The sequence below is a fragment of the Daphnia pulicaria genome, chromosome 4, assembly GCF_021234035.1.
Source record: "Daphnia pulicaria isolate SC F1-1A chromosome 4, SC_F0-13Bv2, whole genome shotgun sequence".
Classification (NCBI taxonomy): domain Eukaryota; kingdom Metazoa; phylum Arthropoda; class Branchiopoda; order Diplostraca; family Daphniidae; genus Daphnia; species Daphnia pulicaria.
This window is the reverse complement of record NC_060916.1, coordinates 11418250-11434954: the sequence shown is the minus strand read 5'-3', so window position 1 is coordinate 11434954 and position 16705 is coordinate 11418250. Positions and strand designations below refer to the sequence as shown.

Sequence of the window (16705 nt, the reverse complement as noted above, 5' to 3'; positions counted from 1 at the left end):
TGTGTGTACATAGGCTAGTAATGTTGTGAAACAATACAAGTTTCTTAGCACGTTAACGACTTTGTCGTCGTCTCCAGAGTTCAGAACAAGACCTTTACGAAGTGGTATAAATAACACGGTCTGTTCTTGGTAGTATCGTAAACGCACTGCTGGAGTAGCTGGCAGTAGGTTGTGTCCGAAGCGAGTCATTCGGCAGAAAACATCTTGAATTTATAGAGTTTACAATTATTCATTTTCATTTCTGAACACCAACAACTTTTTAGTATTCCAATTAATCCTTTAACGCTCCAACACTCATTATTTTTTAAACTCGAAAATTCTAATCAGCTGAAAAATGGAAAACATCACGATGAACGCTGGACGGAACGTCTCCTTGGCATTGGCGCGGAAACACGATTTCAACCCTTGGTCGGTACCCGATGACTACACCGTTTATAATTTTGCTCCCGATTACGTCAAACCGCTCCTGCATCCTCATTGGCAGACCCAAAAGGCCGTTCATCCCATTTACGCCTACTTCTTTGGAATGTACTATTTGGTCATGGGTAAGAAATATACAGGCTTTATTACTTTCAAGTACAAACATTTAATCACATAAAGGCATACATTATTTATGTGAATGTTAGGATCCTGCGCTATCTTTGGAAATATCCTCGTTCTGAAAATCTTCAGCCGCTACAAGTCTCTACGGACGCCGGCCAACATGCTGGTGATGAATTTGGCCATTTCAGACCTTCTCCTCATGCTCGCCCTGATTCCCGAAGCTGTTTACAACTTCTTTAATGGTGGACCGTGGCAATTTGGAGAACTCGGCTGTCAGATTCACGCTTTCTGTGGTCAGTTTTATTCTTCCGCTTTATTTTGAATGGCTTGATTAATGGATTTTGAATTTTGGCTATGACAGGAGCGTTTTTCGGATACAGTCAAATTACCACGTTAACCAGTAAGTACACAAAACTGTTCTGTAAGTGTTGTAATAATAAAATATTTTTATTTCAATTATTACACCAAAAGTCATCAGCTGGGATCGTTACAATGTCATCGTTAATGGCCTAAAGGGAAATCCATTGTCTTTCGGCAAAGCTGCCGGATTAATTTTATTCAATTGGATCTGGTCATTTGGCTGGGCCCTTACGCCTCTTGTCGGATGGGGCCTTTATGCCCTGGATGGAATGTTGGGAACGTGAGTTACTATTATCGCGGTAAAATCGAATCAAGCGCTGTATTCATTTTCTATAACATTTTCAAAGGTGTTCTTTCGACTCTTACACGCTAACTTTGAACCACAAGAGCTACATCCTGGCATCCTGTTTCTTCCAGTACGGTGGTAACATTATTTTCATTGTCGGCTGTTATTTCTTCATCGTCAAGACCGTGTTCCATCACGAAGAAGAATTGCGCCAACAAGCCAAAAAGATGAACGTGACATCGCTGAGGAACAACGCCGAGCAAGACGCCGTTACGGCCGAAATGCGCATCGCCAAAATCGCCATCATCAACATCACGCTGTGGATTTTCGCCTGGACTCCCTTCACCGTTATTTGCATTTTAGGTACATGGGGTAGTCCAACTTACATCACCGCACTGGTATCGGAAATTCCAATTGTCTGCGCCAAAACTTCTGCCGTCTACAACCCAATCATCTACGCCCTGTCTCATCCAAAGTACCGCGAATGTCTGAAGGAAATCTGCCCGTGGCTTTGCATCGTCGTTGAAAAGAAGAAAGGTCCTAATCATTCGTCCGACAGCGATTCGGCCAAAACCAGTGCCACTGACTCAGCTTTAGTTACATAATTTGATCATTTCGTTCCTTCCAGCTCTCTTTTGGTTTATCCGTTTCTAATGGTTAATGATTTCACACTTAAAATTATGATTTCAATAATTGTCCCTCGAATATCTACATTGTTTCACCGGACTGGACATTCTGCTCTCAACAAGGCTGACGACTTTTGGAATTCAGAGAGATAAAATCGCCGAAGCTTTTATATCTTCTCGATAACTTTGTAGTTCTGATAGTCCCATTTCACCCAGCATTTAAGAACAGTCGACTAAACACCGATTGTCAAAATCAAACTATATAAGGTAGTGCTATTCGACTATTAGGACAACCTCTATATAGATAACAAAAAAAATAAAATTAATAGTTAGTAATAATTTAGTGCAGCATATAACAATTAGATAGTCTTATTGGTATACATTTCAGTGCACTGCAACTAATAACAATAGCACGTCAATTAGGGACTGTTAAGCTTTTCAAGGATATTATGTAAACCAGTATGTATATTTGAATTGCGCTATTATATTACATCAAGCTATGCATGAAATCACACTCTTGTTAGTCTTGTATATGTGTCATTATTTATGACTGATGCTAAATAAGTTTGGCTGAATAAAAATGATCACATATGGTTTCTGACCATAACTGAAAGCTGATGACGAATTTACGACCACCGATGGATTTCAATGTGAGTCGACACTGGAGATTCCGGATTCCCATTTCGTTTTATTGCCGGTTTCAAATACATCTGAACTTAAAAAAAAAATGATAAATTCACCGAAGGACTAAGAAATAAATCGTATCCTCATATTAACAAGTCCATGGTGGGAGGTGCATGATGGCCGCAGTCTTTCTACTACAGAGTTAATTAAACCAACAACCGCGACTAATCCGACAATATAATAATCTTCCCGCTTTACTGGGCGTGAAAGATAAAACCATTCTGAATTGGCAGCAGTAGAGATTTGATTTTGACGGCACGTGTGGAAAGGAGAATCACGAATGTGTATGAATAAAATGGACGACAAACTTTTGTTGCGCAATTATTTGGCTCTAAAGTGCCGAGTTTCGCCGAGTAAGTTGAGAACGTTCTCAGAATTAGGAGAATACATACGACGACGAGAGCTATATGTAGAGTGTAGACAGTTCCCATATATAATACTGTCCTATAAATGTTGCAGCCGCGGCGATGAGAGCGATTACGTTTTTACGTTGATATCCGGCTGGGTCTAATTGCGTATCAAATATACCGAATTTAACAATTATGGAGCAGCTGGATTTTTTTTTTAATTTATTCAACCAGGTTCATGACCTCTGTTGGGTTGTCTTGTCCTCTCTTCCCTTTGCTGGAGTGGGCGAATGAATATTATGTACGCCCTGCTGGGTGGAATGTTGGATGTAGAGTGGGTTATGCAAAATTGACATTCCTAAAATTCACTAGTAAAGCATTTGTAATCCACTTTCATCCTCCCAATTCAAAATCCCTTTTACTACTGGGTATAATATAGAGCAAATAAGACGTTTCACTAAAATTTTTTTTTTTTGCATAACACAGGTACGTCAGTCGTATATTCGTTTTCATTGTTTTCATTTTTACGTGTACGGATTATGTATATTAATAAATCGGATGAGAAAATCCTCCATAACATTTTTCATCAGCCTATATGTTCTAATTGTTTGTCTGGCGAATGTATAATGGTTAGGAGAAATGGCGAATGGAGAAATGGTTAGCCTGTTCATCGAATCATCGCACCTAATAGGAAAGCTTCTAAACAATGTTGCAATAATATAAAAGTATTCGTTTGGGATTAGCCTAAGCTTATTTCAAGAAAAGTGAAAAACGAATTAAACTACTATTTTTCAGAAAATTTTATCAGCTGATTCGTTCGAATTCGCTGTCGATTCTTTGTGGTTAAAGGACAGATACCTGTATAGGCTACATAAGAATTTGATTATTCTTCAAAATTTTAAATGATGCACAAATTTCGGTACAGCACCTGATGATCCAGCTATATTTTCAACTTGTTTGTGCTTCAACCATTCACAAATGTGCATTGCAGTCGTATCGCGTGAACTGTTTTGACTGACGCATCAATAATATAAGTTTGGGGTGTATCGAAATTTGTTGGGCTTCAACTGTCGCTTCGACAGCGATTCGGTCAAAGTTAAAACCAGTGCCACTCATTCAGCTTATAAAGTTACAATAAACGGATAATTTCACTCCCCTTCTAGCTTTCAGATAATTTGAATCAGTTAACCTACTTTGTTAGTTATTATCCTTAATATCGGTTTCCGGACTGGACATCTACTCTTCTGGACTGTACATGGCTGACGATTTCAGAATTCAAAAAGGAAATATCGTTTATCACTTATTGCTTCAAATCTTTTTACCATGGTATCCCGGCCGTATAATATTTCAAACGGAACATCTTCCCGCCAAACCTCGCATGTGAAAATTGCCATGTAGAGATATAGCTACTCGATTCAGAGTGGAATCTCTAGCAAATATCGAAAAAAAAAAATCCTCCAAATTTAGTCTTACACCTATAATATTTTCAGCAATACGTGTAAACAACTATATTGATGCATTCAATTGGCTTTGGCTATTACTTAGTATGTATAATACCCACGATCAATAATAATAATACAATGAATTAGTAACGCATGGACACATGTTTACCCTTGTTGACATTTTGCTCACTTGATTGTCCGTGATTGTCGCTAATTTCTGCGCGGATTAATTTTGACTACCAATTTAATGCCATTAAGCTTGACGAAACCATCAACCTTTCTTAAATAAACATTTCAAAGAAGCCGCGTGTAACCTTTAGACATCAAGGTATGCTCAACTAGTAATCAGGTTCTCCTTTTTAACGAAGCCAAACTTGTGCAGCTTGTCGACTGGAGGTTTATTTAATTCCCTCATAGTAATATATATGTACCAAGAATTATATACACATACTATACAGCTGGCATGCTGCTTAAATTTGAGTCCTATTTAATATTAGCTAGGTACTTGAATATCTGATACTCACTTTACTAAGAAATTTTATTAGTGAAGAAAAAAGTTGCCATAGTCTGGAAGTTGCTGTTAAATCGAAAAATAAAAGGGCGAGCTAATTAGCCGTAATTAGCCAGAGTAAATTACGTAGTGAATCTTGCCGGAAGGCCGGAGCACATCAGCAGTGTCTATACTGTCGATGAGTTATACCGAGAAATTAACTTGAATCGGCTCTGACGTTCGTGTAAGAAGTTGGCGACTTTATACGACGCCAACTGTATATTCTCCGGGGCTATAATTATATCGAAATTGAATATGACGTAACCTGCAAAAAATGTTTTTCGGCTTAATTAGATTTAGATTTTAGAACGACGTTTTTTTTTTTTTTTTCAAAATATCCATGGAGTGAAGCGCAACTGTTGAAATGCAACTATACTTTTATTCAGAAGGTTGAACTTCTCAAATTTCTCGACTTGAATAGAAAATGGATCGATCTTGACGGACAAGCGATTGGTGATCAACATCCAGCAATTCGATCAACTTCAAACTTGAAATTTCTGAACGAGAGAAATAGTCAACTGAATTTGCCGCCCATCATCCGTTCCGTTCTTCACTATAGCGAATGACTGGTATAAACGTAGGACTCTGCTGCGACCCTGGATTCCAGGGTCCAGCGCCAATTACGATGCTACAATACCCAGACAAAACGTTGCCATCCTTCCATTATTTGGTAGACGTCGAGGTATTGTTAGAAATCTAAAATGGAACTCCCCCTTACCAGCAGCATTCACTGGGCTGAACTTTGGTGTACAACTCGACTGGGATACTATTTCCGGAGTGGACACACAACTGGATCGTTCCGCATGCACTGGGTATACCAGCGGCTGTCAGCGGAATGCCAACACATCGTCAGTCCGGTCGGTCCTATGAAAATCGAACATGTTTTAAGTTTCAGAGTAAAATCGTTAAGCTATTTCCAGATACGTATCGATTATTCGCTCTTTGCTTATTCCAAGAGGGTCCATCCTGGGGATTGTTATTGGTGGTGGGTTTTCGGTCTAAAAAGTAATTATCTGCGGGTTTCTCGCAAATTTTGTCTTTTATCTTGACTGTGGTAGGGAGGGGCTCAGTTTAATAACATGAAGAGACTAATTGGATACTACAATAATTAAAATAATCCCGAATCCCGATCCGTTCAGCGAAAGTCGAACGCATCAGGTTAGAAAACTGCTTTGATCGTTTTTGAGCAGTTTGGATTGGATGAGTCGATTTTTAATACTTTCAATCGATATCTTATGGCTAATTAGAATATGGTAATATTAATGTCGTCTGCATTGCTTTCAGTTGAGTTTCAAAGTAAGATGACAAAGCAAACGAAACTATCCATTTTGACAAACGTTTATAGTGGCTGCACGAAAAATAGAATGACAATTAGAATTACTGAGAATGTGGTCGTCGTGTGAACTCTGTCGTGGTTGTCTGCATGTTAACTCTTGTTTCGGTCACGGTTTCGCGGCACTATGGATCTCGACCCCTTCCATGTTTGGCAGGTAAATAAAAACTAAAATTCAAATGGAATGACTATGGGAGCTTGCCGGGAGCTTAAATAGAAGAGTTAAATACATTCCAAATTTGTGCAGTGTTAGTTCTAGACTAGCATAAATTGTCATGTAAGCTTCCTGTTGATGCATGGCAGTTTGTTATGTAACCTATTTCTTTGTGCTTATTTTAGACCTGAGCCAGCCATCACAACAGCAAGATATGCAAGTTTTGCTTGTGCTGCTATTCACCTGTCACCAACAGCAAGAAAGTCTCATCATCAATCGGGTAATGATTTTCATTACTTTTATTCCTCTGACCTGCTATAGGTATTTTTAATGATGCATGACTTGCATAATGCAGTCTGCTACATGGGAACCTTGAATTCTCCTGTTAATTAACAATTTAGGTCTAGCCACCATCCCATTATCAGCTTGCCTTATTCTTATTTGTAGTTTCTGTCAAAATGTTTCGTAACCTAATTTTTATTTTCGATTTAGATAAACAGCATCCCTTTTGATTAAAGAATCCACCGATGTCGGGCTACTCATTTCTTCTTCCCTCTCCTTTGAATCTCCTCTGTCCTCGTGTACGCCCATGTGAATGTGGGTGTATTCACGAGGACCCCCTGTTTCCTATCCAGCCTGGTGGATTCAACTCTTCAGCGGATGGAGCAACTGTGGATGCCTGGCCGTATTTCCCAGGCTTAAAGGTAGGAATAAATGATATCTACTCTCCTTTATTGGGCTATTTGGTGCCGTTGATTATAAATCGCTACTTAATAGGCTGCAGAGTACGATTAAATATTATTGAACTAGGCGGTTTGACTGTTGAAGTTTTGTGTTGACTCAGTTAGGATTCATTCAATTACTCGTTTGGAGAACGACTTCAGATCAGGCTTGTTTTGTACCTCACAACTTTTCTCAGTGAGTATAAACAATTAAATTCAAAAAATACTTGAACTTTAAACACTTCAAGCAAAAGTGAAATCCTATGACCAAGAGAGACCTGCCGCCACACCGGCACCTCCGTCGTTTGTTTTAATTTCTAATGTTGGCCTACCCCCGGAACCCAAACAAAACTATCTCGACTGTTTGTACAGTAAAACGGACCGAGTTTCTATTATAAAGTAAACAAGATCCTTGCTTCCGCATCGGCCAAACTAAAGTGGAAATCAAAACATTTGAACACATCTGACCATTGTTTATTGCACTTGCGAATAGTCAACAACAGCGCAGAATTGCATCTTACGTAACATTTTTTGGGAGGCAGGATCGAAAAATAAACGTTTTACATCAAAGTGATGTCGAGATATACAACACAAAAAAGCTCTGTTGATGTTTTTGCCCGTTACAAGTGCCGACCGGAATAATAAAAGTAACGGAGACAAAACTCGTCTCCTTTTCTCCGCTTGTCCCGTGAGAACCTTACAGCGGGTAGAGGGGAACAAATAAAAAGGGAATCGGAGAAAGTGTCGTCCTTGTTCATGTCATTTTGTGCGAGTGTTGCTCACTCCCAGCGGACAATCGAAAATCGATCCTTCAAGAGATACAGCCCCGTCTAAAGCCGATTATTCTTGTTGGTCACTTTGCCGGTCTATTTCGATTCGATTTGTTATAATATAAGACATTTGAGTGTGTAAATAGAGAGAGAAGTACTTCTCCGTTTAACAGCCAATTTCACAGTCTAGTAGTCAGCGAAATAGGTCGCCCGAATCTATTTGGTTACTGCGGTTGCCATTCACGTCCCCCATTCGGTCTCAACGATCCATTCGATGGCGTATATTTATAACCGATGCAGTTATTTTCCCTGTGACGAGCTGTTGCCGTGATCCAGCAGCAGAGTCTTGTCAAGTGGAATTATTCTTCCGGACAGCCGGTTTCCGGAAGCACGTCTCAAATGTGTGTCTGCTACGGTAGTCGTTCATAATCGTGGGGAAACTTTAGATCTCCTGCTTCAAAATCGCCTTTTCATCCAGCTGCGACAGATTACACGAGACGGTAAAGGATCACAAATGAAATACAAGACCGTCAAGACCCCTCTATAATATTTGAATTAACGGGATTATCTTCCTTCGTCGAGCGACTAACTAAAATTTAATTTGAGTCCGCTTTTGAATTTCAAAATAGAGCGAGTTTATTTTTACGAGAGTGTTCACGAAACGTTCAGTCTGGGAGGTGAGAGACATTGGTCCCAGTCGGGCCAGAATTTTTCTTTCATTCGTTCGCAAAATTCTTTTAAATTGGCGAATTCTCCTGGGAAAATTTCAAAATCGTTTTTGTTTTTTCATTTTATCCAGCAGTATGTATTATACTCGATTATATTGTACCTTTCATTTGTTCCTCGTAAGGTGATCCCTGCATGCTCCACACTAATTGGGCCAAACAGCCGAACATGGCGCAATCCATTTCGGTGGGTTTGTCCCCCGTGAAATAAGGTTTCGTCCCTGGGAAAATATTTATACGTATCTACAATGTATAGGTGGGTTAATCTGTATTGTTATTATGATGATGATGATATACCGAGATAATCGGAAATGGCACGCAAATCTTTCCGGCCCATTTCGATGACGTCGTCCTTATTGTGACGGCCCATTCCTTGGGCGGACGCTTGGGCCTTGATTCTCCTAACTGCCAGCGGCATCACCAAACGCCATCCCGTCGGAAAATTGATCTGAATGTCCAACAAGGTTTTCCCTTTGGTGTAAACCCATCGCCAGAGTACTAGGACCCTTCGAAATTGATTATTAATTCACTTTTTTTTTAATTTAAAAATTGGCTGAAATTAAAGTTACCAGTAAAGATGTTCTTCCGTCATGATTTGAAACGACCGGGCGATGGCTCGTTCCTCAGCCGTCAAATGCGAACTGAAATCTTTGTGGAACTTGGAAGCCAACATTTCCAGACACAGTTGAGAATCGCAATAGTCCTTGCCGTTGAAAGTCATCCAAGGGGTTTTACCTTTAGGTCCTATTGGATTTTTGAAATCGTTCTAAATTTCCAGCGAATTAATGAATCGAATTTAATTTAAAAAAAAAATGAGAAGATGAATTAAATTTTGTACCTCGTAAGATATGCCGGCCATGCGCATGTAAGTTTCCAATTTCAAGGGGAACGGCGAAATACTCGGCGTGAATATTCCACGATCGAGTTGATGTAAGAGGACGACATCTTTGGCCACGGGAAATTTCGATTTCTTCTTATTACAGCTGGACATGTTCTTTTCTGCCGACACACTTGGCGACAGCGTTATAATACTAAATGAATGTTGACAGTGTGTGTGTGTCTATATATAGGCCGGCATCCCGACTGATTACGATCTGTTTACTCACTGTGACTTGCAGTCTCTATAAACCAACTCCAACTTGATACGATCATGGTGGAAGAGATTCTTCTCATGAACCATGATACGATCTGCTTACTCACTGTGACTTGCAGTCTCCAGTATTTGCTGAATCATGATTATTTTGATTTATGAATCGAAATCACAAATAATTTTTTTTGAAATTTTAGACGAATCAAAAATTAAATAAAAAATATAAAAAATTTTTGATTTAATTCTTAAATCAAAATCAAATTTCTCCTGTTTTTTGTTTTTTTAAATTTTCTCGGCCAAAAAAATTGAATTATTGTGATGTTTAACTGAAATCTGTGGTCAAAAAAACATGTTTCGTTTCTTTTCTACTTTGTTGAAGGAAAAGATACTAGAATGGTCCATACATAATAAAAGAACCTGATACGAAACCGAGGAAATTTGACGTTAAAACCTATAGATTTTCTCGTCTTGATACAATTTTTTGATTTACCAGTGATTTACTGTGTTTCAAACGATTTAAATCACGAATTAAATTAAATTTTCTCATATGATTTAATTCTTTTAATTAAATAAATTTTGATTTAATTTTTGATTTAATTGGACAAAACGATTTAAAATCAAATTTGATTCAGCAAACCCTGCCAGTCTCTATAAACCAATCTATCCAACTCGATTCAAAGTCCTATGTGTGTGTGTATAGCTCGGTTGATTGCGTAACACACGCTGTGATAACGTTAGATAGTACATTCCCTGTGACTTAGTGTCCAGCACCGGGACTCAAACTTATTCCGGAGTGGGTCTGACGTTGTCACGATCCGTGTCACTTTTTTTCTACCGTGTCCCTTTCTCATTATTTCCCCGGAGATTTATGTGGTTCCATCAATAAAACACGTCGACATTATTACATGGATATGTATTATACATAGATAGATACGCGATTGTCCGTTCTCTGTAACTTTGGGGGGTTGATGGGATTTCCGCGCGTTTGACGGGGCGATAATCGAAACGAATTTGTTTTTCAAATGAGATGATGGCGCGCGAATCATCCGGCGACGACACGACGAGCTGTCGCATTCGTACCCGGATGACATTCGTCCGCCTTGGTCGTTATATCGTCATTTTTTTTTTGACAGTCGCTGGCTGAGTTCCTGCGAGCTCAATCAAATGGGCGCGCATTTCGAACGTGACTCGTCGTCGCAAAATGGCGCCAGCGCGGATGTTTTCAAATGTAGGCGCTCCGGCCGGAATAGTTATGCGGAATGTTTTATCTTTTTCTTTATTTGTTCTCTGTCTCTTTTATATATGTGTAACGTTTACTGTTGCTGCGCTGACAACAAAAAGGATGTCGACGTCGACTGGCGGATTATATTGACGAATTTCTCGAATGCCTTTTGATATTATTCCGGCGGATTTTTCATTTTTATTTTCTTGTTTTTATATGGGGGACATTCCCCAATATAACAATCCAATTTCGCTTCAATCTTTTGAGCAAGGAGAGAGACGTCATCGTCGTTCAGGTGATGTGTGACGTTTCTTGATTCAAAAAGATTGGCTCCTCATTCGAGTGGGTCTAAAAATAGGAAAAGCGGACGCGATGGGACGGAGGATAAATGCCGAGTGAGTTTCTGCGTCATACGCGGATGTACTCTGAGCGTTTTCCCATGGCTATATTTGTGTGTACTGGATGCATTTAATCTTGATGAATCCCTTTGACGTCACTTTGAACCTCTTTCCCCCCTCTTGGGTTTCGTTAATTTATTTACCGAGGGCCAATTCGATTTTGGTATCGAGATGATTTCATCAGATGCGCATGCGCTGCAGCCCTAAAAGCCCACCGGCATATCCGGCAATGAGTTTTTCTTTACACTTGCTGGACGACAGCAATTTGTATGGCCGTTTGTTTGTTCTAAAGCAAATTTGAATTTTCCCGCTTCATTTGGATTAGAATCGGCTGACGGTACACCCGCGAAATTCAAATTGCGCCAACCCAAAAATAGCCTCCTGGGGCAGCTCAAATGGGAATGACGGATGACTGGACACCAAAGTTCGATATAATGAAGTAGGTGGATCACAAATTGCGTCATTATCGCTGGCAGCTCAGACCAGTACATGCGTCATTGTTCGTTCGGCTCTCCGGCGACAACAGAATCGACAACCGTGTAGCATCTGCGCGTTAGTATCATTTGGGTTTTTTCTTTTAGATGTGAAAGCCCTTTTGACTGAAAACTGAAACACGTGCCGGTCGTTGCCATAACCTATATCAATCGATTTTTTTGTTTTGGGTGTGGGCTGGAAACAATAAACCTCGCCATCCCAAAAAAGAAGAAAAGAAGAAGAAGAAAATGTCTTATTTTTCTCACGTTTCCATCTGAGCTGAGCTCTCGATATAGACGAGCAGGCCCGGAGCAGCTGTAGATGAACGCCTTGGCTTATTGGATTTTTTCCTCTTCTTCTTCTTCTTTTGCCTCCCGTGTGTGCGATAAGGGGAAAAAACACGGAGAGATTCGTAATGAAGAAAGCGGCAACCGCGGAAGCCCCTCCCAGTCCCGCCGACCGCCCAAGAAAAAATTTTCCCAAGAAACTTTATGGTCCAAATCTTTTAAATCAATCAACATTTTCTTATTGTCTCGCGCACGAGCTGGTTCGGACATTGGAACGAACTTTATTTGATTTTAATTTTGCGCTATGATATTGAATTTCGTTTGATCACAAAGTGTTGATTGAAAATGACTTCAGTAAGACCCCTGGCGGATGTCCTTGGACATTTTCGCTAATAGCTTTTTTTCTTCTCCGCCGGATGAAATAAAATATCTTCTCCATTGATTCGGGTGGTGGTCTACTACTCCATTTGGATGAATGATGTCAGCACAAGACGAGAGTGAGAAAAGCTTTAGGGAATAAGAGGACTATATAACACGAGAGACGTGCTCTTAGGAGTCCGTCTGGCGCCCCTCCCGGGGGCTCCTAGAGTACTCGTCTTAAAACTATGGAGAGAGAAGGAGAGATAGATTGCGATAGCGCCACCACTGTACACACTGTAGTTTATATCTATACAGAGCACAGAGGCAGCCTCCTCCGGCTGTGGATTAGATCCGTGACAAAGCACCATCACCCACGTATACTATACACCTTAGATCTATAGATCTTTTCGGGCCGGTAGGGGAGATCTTGAAATGCGCTTACAGTGTTATTAAGTGCTAGACTGCGTGTATATACTGCGCTAGTCGGCAGGTTTTTTGAGCCTTGGACAAAAGGAGATGCTAGAAACCCCCCTCCCATCGATCCTCAACTACACACACTAAAAGCCTATCAAATCCTTGTGAAACTCTGGGTTCCTGTATGTATATACATTTTATAGGAGCGTGCGTGGTGGCCGGCGTTTATCAATCATTAATTGTTGGTAATCAATTGGCCATCAAGAGTCTCTCTACTCTGGTGGGAAAGAGGCTCGGCGTTGGGCCAATTTGGTTGGCTCGGCGTAAAGAGTCCCGCGAGAAAACCCCTGGGTAGGGCCGACGCAGCACAAACCCTTGAATTATTAATAACGGTTGTGAGGGAAACAATAATACACGCCAAAGTAAAGAAATACAACAGAAAATAAATTACGTAAGAACGTGTATATCTAATACCTATCGATTCGAGTCGGGGTCTGCTACATAGAATGTTGAAGGAGGGGGGCTGATTCAATTGCAATTTTCATCTTCTTCTTTTATTATTATTATTATAGCCCGGCTGTTATAATGGCATGTTGGCTGGCTGGATTAATTGCGCAAGTGCCCAGCCATATGCATCACGTCATGACAGTCTTTTCTCCGGCCTATTTTTTTGTTATTATTTGTCCGTGCTGATGCAATATTGCGTAATCATTCTCATTCACGTCTCGAGAAATTGCCAACTTTTTATCGCTTTTTATTGATTGCTCGCATTTATTCGTTGGGAAAGTTCGATGCTTTTCACACGAAATGTTTCATTTCATCAATTTCATCCATCTTTTTCGGTTGTGCGCTTGACCGATTCGAAATGCGATTACTTTTTCGATGGGAAACGATTTTCTTTGGGTTTCACCCGGTGATTTTTACTGACTCGAGATCTTTTATACGGCCTCTGAATAGAATAGAATGAAATGTTAGCTAAACGCCGTTCGATTCTGATTTTTAAAATTCGAATTTGTTTCAGCACAATTTCCCATCGAAATGTTTCAATGGCAAAAAGATAGAGAGAGAGAGATAGGGTCGGAATACAAGTCGCTAAATTGAGTCTGGCAACTGCAATCGCATCAATGCGCCGAGAGGCTCTCTCCTGATCGATTCAAAAGATCGTCAAAGAGAAGCTGCTGGAAAGAGAGAGACACTGAGAGCACTCTTTCTAGACAGACAAAATGCGTGCCAGTTGACACGATCAATCAAACGATTGATGGAGACGGCGAGAAATGTTGAGAATTTCCGACACAAAATAGAAAAGATGATTGAAATAGCGAACTTTTTACTGGAGGGGTCGACTTGATATTATTTATTGGATGGAGTGACATCAAGTTCTACACATTCTTCTTCATAAAAATCTGGCTGCTCCTGCCAGCTCCTATTTTTATCCCCCCGATCAAAACTTGAGAAAGCAGAGGGTTACGCAATGCCTTACAAATTGCGTTACATTTGCCGAAAACGACCGTTACGTCGCCTGCACTTGTATAGTATAGCTATACCGGATATCCGACACTGCAAAGGACCCGCCTATATTTTTATACGATCCTTATATATTTATTCTCCGAGTACTATCTCCCCCCGATTGTTTTCCAACGACCGGACGTCCAAACTGTACGCAATTCCTTTTCTCTCTCTCTCTCTATTGGATGCTGTAATGAGTTTAAAATGGGGTGGATGGTGGGGGGGGAATGTGTCTGCAATATTCTTGGGCTATCAAATGCGAAGACAAAAGTCTTTGATGTATACTTTTGGGAGCTCAACGTAATAATTCCGTCGTCGTTCCACATTTTTTATCCATCGCTTCTTCTTTTTATTTTTTTATTCCGGTTGTTGTTGGGTGGGGTGGGGGATTCTTTGATGTGATGGGTCCGGCGCCATCGATTCCGGCAGTGGGTGCCGCCCGCTCACCGGATGAGATATCGCCCCGACCCCCGACGTACTGCGGAGCTCAAAACCTTCGGCCAGAAACTTACTCAAGTGCACATCCGTAGTAGAAACGTCAACTTTTATCGGTCAACATCATCTCGCGGTGAATTGCCAAGGTGGTGCCTATTTTGAAATTTGAACTCTGCAAAGTTTGCTCACTTGAATATTGACGTCATAGACGGTTATATTTAAATCTACTTGGTCCACTTGGGGGTTATCATGTATTGAATGCTCTGATGGAGATATCGCCCAGTCCTTTTTGTTTAAAAAGGAAAGTTTGGATGATGATGGGCGGAGATATTTTTGGCGGCTTAGGAAATGAGATAGCTTCGTTCAGTTGAAGTTCCAAGTTGGTCGACTACTCTACATATTTCAGAAATACTCTCTTCTTTGGCCGTACGTGTACATGTACCCCTTAATTAGTTTGTTGAAATAATTGATGAAGGGCTACTCATTAATTTTCCACCTGCTCCGTGTGTAGTGCAGGTATAGTGTATAGCGGTTACGACATTATTTCACAAATGCTTCATCAAAACTTTTGCGGGGGAGGGGGGACGTCTAATCCCCACCGGAGAGAGAGAGAGAGAGCGAAATTCAAGACCTAACTCCTAATTAACTAATTAAATTTCAGCCGGTGGGCTATTTCTATGAATCTCCATCAACCCCACCCTAATCGGCTAAATTATATTCGTTTCCCCTCTACCCAAAATGAATTTGAATTTCCCGGTGAAATTGTTTACCTTATTCACTCTGATTGATTCGAATCAATTCCAATTTTTCTTCTTCCAACAACTGTCAAGCTCGAGCCGTGTAGCTTGACGGATGCAAATGCGGCGAAACTTGAGCGATGGGCAAAAGTCTCAAAAATATAGCAACAACCGAATTATCTTGAATTATCCATCCATCCGTCTGCTTGCGGCGGAATCCATTCAGGAAAACGTGACGCTGTGCCATCGCAATTTCAAACGCCATCAGCCGAAGTTGTCGACATATGAATCGCTGCAGTCTCAGGGCTCTCTTTGACAGTTGCATCCGCCAAACCTCCCCCCTTCGGCGTAATGTACATATAGACGCAATAATATCCCCCGCCCCGACATCCATCCGTCAAACCGAATCAACGAAAATTCAGAGGAAATTCACGCACGATCGAATCTACTACAAATCCGAACGTATAACTCTCGCAGACATTTCCTATTTTCAATTGATCGATTTCGTTGGGATCCTGTTTTGTTTTCTTCCATTGGCCAGCTGTGATGAAGAACGTCGTACATTCAACATTTGACGATTCTGATTATTAGTTTTAAAAGATCATCAGTTGCCAACGCCAGACGGCGACAAACCGGCCGCCAGCGCCTCAAATGGCTCGGGAGTGAGTAATAATTGATTACTAGCAGAGCTCGGTCGTCGGCGGGAGGCGCCCGCTTATATAATAATATATTTTCGACGAAAATTAGAAGCGTCATCAGCTGGGCTTTTCAAGCCTAATAACCGCCACATCAATTGCGGACGCCTCCGCGCAGTCATCACGTCGGTGTGTGTGTGTGTGTGTGTTAGAGCTCGGAAACAAGTCCAATCCCGAATAGAAGAAATCTTGTCGACTAAATTCAATCAGCTGATTGCATTGGCGAATATGACGCCATGGAGAGAGAGAGAGAGTCAAATGACTCTATACATGCACAAAAGACAACTTTGGTTTTTATTTAGACTGGCTGGGCTGGGCTGGTGTTGTGAATGAGTGAATGGCAGTCTTAATCACGAACGGCGCATTTGGGTGTGGTCTTCATTTCGCTCGGCTCCCGGGGATTTGTAATTCCCGCTACATTGAGAAGCTCGAGCTAAAGAAGAGGTCTCCCGAGCTGTTGGTTTGGTGGATGGGTTGTTGCTGGTTTCATTGTTTGAACGAGAGACATGACGTCAGTCCTTCATTCTTTTATTTTTTGACTGGCA

The 16705-nt window shown here is 40.8% G+C and overlaps 2 protein-coding genes across 2 annotated transcripts; one reads left to right on the top strand and one right to left on the bottom strand.

Moving 5' to 3' along the window:
* The first annotated feature begins 154 nt into the window (after positions 1 to 154).
* Positions 155 to 2324, top strand: LOC124337056 (compound eye opsin BCRH2-like). Its single transcript, XM_046791079.1, has 5 exons — positions 155 to 545; positions 627 to 836; positions 905 to 943; positions 1015 to 1183; positions 1251 to 2324. The coding sequence occupies exons 1-5, from the start codon at positions 335 to 337 to the stop codon at positions 1792 to 1794; spliced, it is 1173 nt and encodes a 390-aa protein (XP_046647035.1). The 5' UTR covers positions 155 to 334; the 3' UTR covers positions 1795 to 2324.
* A 6115-nt stretch (positions 2325 to 8439) lies between these two features.
* On the bottom strand, positions 8440 to 9581 carry LOC124337141 (failed axon connections homolog). Its single transcript, XM_046791207.1, has 5 exons — positions 9381 to 9581; positions 9112 to 9308; positions 8840 to 9048; positions 8647 to 8763; positions 8440 to 8572 (listed from the first exon to the last, which is right to left on the bottom strand). Exons 1-5 carry the CDS (start codon positions 9531 to 9533, stop codon positions 8472 to 8474), a joined length of 777 nt encoding a protein of 258 aa, XP_046647163.1. The 5' UTR covers positions 9534 to 9581; the 3' UTR covers positions 8440 to 8471.
* Positions 9582 to 16705: the final 7124 nt, after the last annotated feature.